Here is a 6,583-nt window from a genome sequence, read left to right as displayed (position 1 = left end):
CAAGCAATAAAACAGGCTCCAGCTATGTTCTCTGGGTTTGAGGGCATATAATGCAAAGTTCATCATGCATTATTAATAAGTCTTATATTAAAAGTAATATATGCAGCTTCCTGAGCCTCTTATTACAGAGTGGGAGAGGAGCTATTGATTTAACACTTTGTGTTTAACGCATCATGTGTTCATGCAAAGACGTGTATTTGTAAAATGTATTTTGTTGAAAGCAGTAGGCAATAAAATATGGAACTTTTCCGCATTTATAAATCCTGATCCACATCAAACTAAAAAGTGTTAAATATAAATTAAATAAGATACATTGTGTACATGTACAAATACATGTATTTTTTTTTTTTATATTCCCTATCATACTTTTTTTTATGTGATTATTCCTTAAAGGTCCCATGTCGAGTCAAAACCCCTCAAAGTACACCCTGTAGGGACTAAAACTCTAACACATAAAATACCTGTCTATGCTGCCCCAGAACGTCTCATTGTCTCTCTTCCCGAGTATAGTGACGTGACCATACCCAGGTCCAAATGGACCAATCCGTGGAGCTCCTCACACACACTCATGCAGCCTTATCTTTTCTCAGCAGCGGCTCCGCGGATTTCTCAGGCCGAGTTTCGCGATGTCTCGCTGTCTCGCAGACCCCAAGCAGCAACCAGGAAACGACACCAGTAACACAGTGGGCTCATAGGGAGGGGGGGGCAGGGGCTGTGTAGGACCATAGACTGCACTGTATATATAAAGTGTAGGACAGAGAGTGAATACACATACTACAGAGATGCTGTATGCGAAACCATTGAGATTTTGGAACATTGAACAATGTAAATCTATTCTAGTAGATCTCAACAATGGAATTATGATCAGTAGAAATGGCCATGACATGGGACCTTTAAAATTCACCTGCATCACATGAATGACTCTTTCAAGCTAGCTCCACTGCTGCTACCACATTTAGCTAATTAACTCATGTTAGCTAGCTCAACACCAAATGTCAAAGAAATTCTGAATTATCCAACGTAAATAAACCAAGTAGACATAAAAAAGTATCCAACTCCAACTTGTTTAGCCTTATAAAAGCTCTGCATGCTAGCGACCTCGCTGGCTAGTTATGTGAGGCATGTGAGGTGAGTGAGGAGCCAGCTTTAGCGTTGTGTTCACAGAGCTGTGTGGGTTCTCTTTAAATTCAAAAATCAATGTATACAAGGTTTAACTCGGGTTCATATTTTTGTTTTGTTTTTTGATTAATCAAAGATATGTTTAATGTCTAGAGATCTGCCAACTGTGTTAGGGGAAAGGGGCACCACTTGGAAAATGTGTTAAAAATATGTGTATAAAAATCATGTAACAGACAGATATATTTTTTCATCTAGATGGCTATTCTGGAAATACCTTCAGAATATTATCAGTTGTTGTTAAAAAACAGATTGAGAGATATATGTTTTGGGGAAATCACTTTTCTAGTGCTATGGCAGCTGTGAATGTGGCTACACATGAGGGGCTTAAACAGGTATCCAACATAAAAGCTGTCAAAACAGAAGGACATTAGATCAAACATTTACATATTTAAAATACTCACTTTAATGGTTCTGTTTTTCCAGCTGCGTTTTTATAATTGAATTGTGATCACATTACACAAACCTTAAAACCAGCATGTCAACTGCACTCGCATGTGAGAGTAATCGGCAAATGTAAAAATCTTCTTGGACCCGACATATTCGCTCCGGTTCAAAAGGTTTGAGCTTCTTAATTCTAGCACTGTTCCTGGGCCCTGTCCCACAGGAATTAGTCTTGCCATCCTAGACACGTTGTTTTGATATTAAAAAGGTTTTTCCCAGATACTACAGCCGCTAATGCACTAATTACAGTCTGTCACCTTATAAGAATATCGCTTCCTGTTAGTCTGTCCGTAATGCTCTTGTGTAAATGTGTTTTTGTACTCTGTGTAACAAGTGTACAGTCATCTACCAGATCAAGAATAGGTGTGTGGGCCTATTGTCCACCTTTAAATAACTCCAAAGCCTGTTCTCTATCAAATGAAATATGTAAGTGGCTCCCAGAGTAATAAAGTAAGATTAGATTAGAGGGCGTGCCCCTGCTTTGGCACGCCTGGAGCAGGAGGGAAGCAATAAGAGAGGTCATTAGAGGAAGAGAAATAGTAGAACGATTGAGAGAGGGGATAGATACACTTGTGTCTATCTTTGTGTCGGCCTTTGTATTTAACAGAGTTACAGTCAAAGAGCAAGCGCTCAATTCAACACTGACATCAACAGTAGGGTAAAGTAACAAAATTACATCTATGTAAATATCTGAGAATAGCTACTGAGATGTGCAGTCAGACAGCTTGTCATTATCAAGTTCAGTCCATCTGAGTAGGCATGTGTGCAAGTCACAAACTGGTGTTCTATTTCTTAAGCATTGCAATGCACACAAACATGTGTCTCCACAAAGCACATGCATGCCATCTAGTGTTAAACTCTAGTAATACAGGTGGTTCAGAGAGGATGTACATTGCCATCAGCCAGATAAAAGTAAACAGGAATAGACAAGAGACATTTAACAATTTAGAGAATATGACAAAAATATTTGCAAAAAGTGTATAAGGTGTAAACATTCCATAACTGGTGAAGTGTTCAGAGAGGTTGTAGTAGTCCCTTCTTCAGAGTTGTACAAGCTGTCAGAGGAAAGTGTGAAACACGCGATTCCTCAGACTTTTGGTTCCAGGAACACTCCTTGTAGAGAATTTGATCATCTTCAACAGATTAGAAAAGCTTCCCAATCTGGAGAAAGGAAACCAACGAGCGTTCCGTTTGTTCCCGTGAAGGCTCCAGAAAGAGGAGGAGCAGCGCTGGAAAACCTCAATGTTGACCGCATATTGACCCGGGGCCCATTGAGACACACACACCAGAGTCACAGAAGAGGCAACATCACAGGTGTGAGGAGAAACGCCGTGAAAAACAGTCTCCCCCGGCCTCACAGATGCACCCCTCTCCCAGACCATGCCTGCCTCCTCTGCCACCCCCATGCCGCTGATGTTACAGAGCGCCTGCAGGCACACTTCCTCCAGGGCCTCCTTGTCAGGGAAGCGGAGCAGGATGGCGACCAGGCGAGGCACCGCACCCCGACAGAGAAGCAGGTGCTGCAGCTTGGCTGGAGGCATAGAACCAAATAAAAAATTGTTGTTTAGATGTAAGAGAGCTTCATAGCAATTGAAAAAAACCTGGAATAATGTCAAAAAATTGAAAAGGGGGGGAAAGGGAATGGTTATATTTTATTGTATTATCCATTTTGTTTGTATAATTCTGATATTTAAGTGTTTTTCTGTATTTGTATTGTATTTTTACTCGATGCTTAACTTATGTTTCTTGCAAATATTTCGCAATTGTACATTTTCCAACTGTTATTGTATTTTTATTTTCTTCTCTTTTATCTGATGTTTATGTTTCTTGTTCATATTTTAAATTGCTTTTTTCATATTTGTATTCTAGAGTTCTTCTTTTATTAATGTATGTTTCTCGTACATTTCATTGTTTTATCTTATTTGTATTCTTTAACACTTTAAGTTTCTTGAACATATGTTTTAAATGTATTTTTTTTAATTATGTAATTGTATTTGTCCTTGCATTCTATATTTATGTTGATTCTACATCTTTTTTATTTGTTTTTTTATTATCTTTTAAAGGCGCCCTATTGTGCTTTTATTGCTTTTTAATGCTTTTTATTTTTTGCAATAACAAAGCAAAGTCCTTTAGTGTGGAAGCCCAATAAAGCAGATTCCTATTCTGATGCGTTAGATTGAAACCTTTAAAGACATGTACTCACAGCTGTCATAAGACATGCGAGAGATGGCTCTTGCCACGTGGAGCAGCAGCTCTTGATCTAGACTGGTCAGCACGGAGAGCAAAGCCGGAGCTAAACCTGCATCACCGAAACCTTTACGCACCACAGCTGACAGGAAACAAACAAACAATGAATTAACATAAAACCACATTAATAAAAAGATACAAAAGAACAGAGAAGCAGGCCTTAAGGGCAACTGACAGGAAATGTACTTTTAAGAATCAAGGGCTTGAATAAGAAACTGTGTATTAATAAATGATCTGTCTGATTAACTCACACTCCTTGGCGAGTTCAGCCACCAGCTTAGCGGTGGGCAGAGTGAGAGGCCCCCTGCTCCTCAGAGACAGGGCCAGGATGGGCAAGATCCCACTGATCACCACCTGCTCAGCAGCGCCTTTCTCTGGACACACGCAGAAATACACATGTAAACAACACAGTCACACACAACATGTTATAACCCTGTCATTTAACACGCCACAGCCGAGGAACTATGAGGCTTTAAATATCAAGAAGATGTGTGTCTTTAATCTTCAAACTGAATAGAATCTGTTTCAGCCTCACTGTTTATGTGATCTCTGTAACCCGCCTTTACCTCCACTATGTTCCTGCTGCTCTTTGCTGGGAGACACAAACAGCTTAGCGTCTAGCGAGAACTTACAACTGTCATACAGCTGATCCCCTCTCAGCCGCTCAGCCCTCACCGGTGTGCGGTTTGCTGCAGGTTTTAAAATGGGGAGCTCTTACGATAAAGCTGTCAGTAGGAGTGGGAGGAATGGTGTCTTGTGAATTGAATAGGTGGATGGAGAGACATCAATATGTACATTGCACGTGGTAGCAGGAATATAAGCATCAAATGAAAGGCCAGAAAACAACAATGGAACGTGTCATTTCTGTGACGTGTGTCGATGTATTTAGTGCTGTAGTAGGAAGTGTTAAGGCTAGGCTTGAGTAATAGCACAGCCTGGAATACAATTACTAGTGACATGTCACAGTGTTAAGAATGGAATGAACTCACTCCTCTCCTTAATGTTGGCCAGCACCGTGTTCAGATGTGGTTCAAGTTCGTGTGCGATCAGTCCCAACCCCAGGACGCTGATAGAGCCCAGCGCATTGTTCAGGTTGTCTGAAGAGAGATTTGGGGAAATGGAGACGCATTAAGAGTTATACAACGGGGCGAAAATAAGGAAAGGATTCTGTGTGCGTGGGAACAATCTGAAGTTATTACAGGTGGGTGAGAGGGGCTGATCACACACACATCAACATGATAGGGAGAATAAAAGCAATGGGAATCTCTATGAACAAGGAGTGAAGAATCATGCAAGTCATTTCAATAATTGTGTGGTGCTCTGATTTATTTCTATACATCCTACTTTCAAAACAACCACAGCATGCTAACGTGCTAATAAACACTAAACAGCGTACAACCGAGGAAGGTGAGTGTGTCATCATTTAAGCAAATATTTGGTCATAAACCAAGGTACTGGACAAATTCAAACTTTGATCTAATGATGACATGTTGAGATATTAAAAAGGTTTTAAAGTTCATCAAGGAGGGCATCAATCTATCCAATAGTTATTTCGTTTTTGAGACGGTCAGTGGATCTCAAACGTTGGTAGGCTTCATCCTCTTGAGACCACATGTGTCTACAAAGTCTTATGGCTATCTTTTGCTAGTTATTTCAGTCACAACCAACGTGGCATACTGACCGATCGAATGTTTCAGTCCCTAAATATACACCTTGGATTGTTTTTAATCATGTCAAATATATAATTTTGAAGATGTTTGTGAAGAAATATCTATAGGCACATTATACAATGATGCAGTGAATTAGAGCGGAAGTCAGGATCTGCCAGATTGGGGTGTTAAAGGCCAACGATCACATTCTGTTGTCCTCAGGGTCGGGAACATGTGACGGATTTAGTCCAAGCTTTAAACTACTTAAAATGCTGTTACAGGGAACCCGCAGCTGCATGAGTGAATGTAACAGTCTAAACATGGCTGGATTTGAAGTCGGAGAGGTTAAAGATGTCAGCAGCAAGGAGCCTTAGAGCTATCATCTTTCCAGTCCGTGTGCAACATCATGATATTCTGTGTATTGTAGGTAACCCTTCACCCCTAATCCTGACTGTTATGTAATGGTGAGAAAACATGCTTTTTTTTAAATGCATGTAGGTAATAGCATGTAGAAAGCTGCAACGCTATCATAGGACATAAACCTTAAAAACAAAACTAACACAAATGGTCCCTCCAAAGTGGACCCAGAGCCACACTTTGGGGGGGTGGCTAATGGACAAACACTTGTGTAATGAAGCTGCTCTCTGTCCAACAATACGTCTGGTTGCATAAGCAGGTCCCACGTGCCAACATAAAGCATGAACATTACTGTATTAACATCAACTTCACACTGTAAATCATCAACTGTACGTCTCCACTTACCATTTGGTGTGTAGGGTTGTATTTGGCTGGATCTACTTTTCTTGCTGCAGGGACTTGGGTAGATGGACGTGGGTGGCATACTAGGGTGTCCCATTCTGCTCCATCTCCTGGTGAAACTTTCTCAGGTCGACATGTTCAGTTCTTTTTCTTGCTGTGTCGGTCTTTGGAGTCATCAGCTGTTGATTTGAGGAAACGACTTAACCTACACATGGCTCTCGCTTTACTGCTGCCCTGTTGTTGTGTGCAAAATAAGACATATGTCTGTTTACACGCCTGTTGAGTCTGTCTTCCTTGTACTCTGCCTG

At 40.7% G+C, this 6,583-nt stretch overlaps 1 protein-coding gene across 1 annotated transcript; it reads right to left on the bottom strand.

Annotated features, from left to right (window-relative positions):
- Positions 1 to 1,583: 1,583 nt before the first annotated feature.
- LOC117465178 (rap1 GTPase-GDP dissociation stimulator 1-A) lies at positions 1,584 to 6,357 on the bottom strand. Its single transcript, XM_034108108.1, has 5 exons — positions 6,279 to 6,357; positions 4,857 to 4,964; positions 4,119 to 4,241; positions 3,824 to 3,949; positions 1,584 to 3,151 (listed from the first exon to the last, which is right to left on the bottom strand). The coding sequence occupies exons 1-5, from the start codon at positions 6,355 to 6,357 to the stop codon at positions 2,679 to 2,681; spliced, it is 909 nt and encodes a 302-aa protein (XP_033963999.1). The 3' UTR covers positions 1,584 to 2,678.
- Between the last annotated feature and the right edge of the window lie 226 nt (positions 6,358 to 6,583).

Source organism: Pseudochaenichthys georgianus, chromosome 19, assembly GCF_902827115.2.
Source record: "Pseudochaenichthys georgianus chromosome 19, fPseGeo1.2, whole genome shotgun sequence".
Lineage (NCBI taxonomy): Eukaryota > Metazoa > Chordata > Actinopteri > Perciformes > Channichthyidae > Pseudochaenichthys > Pseudochaenichthys georgianus.
The sequence above is the reverse complement of the archived record's forward strand: the minus strand, read 5'-3'. Positions and strand labels throughout refer to the sequence as shown.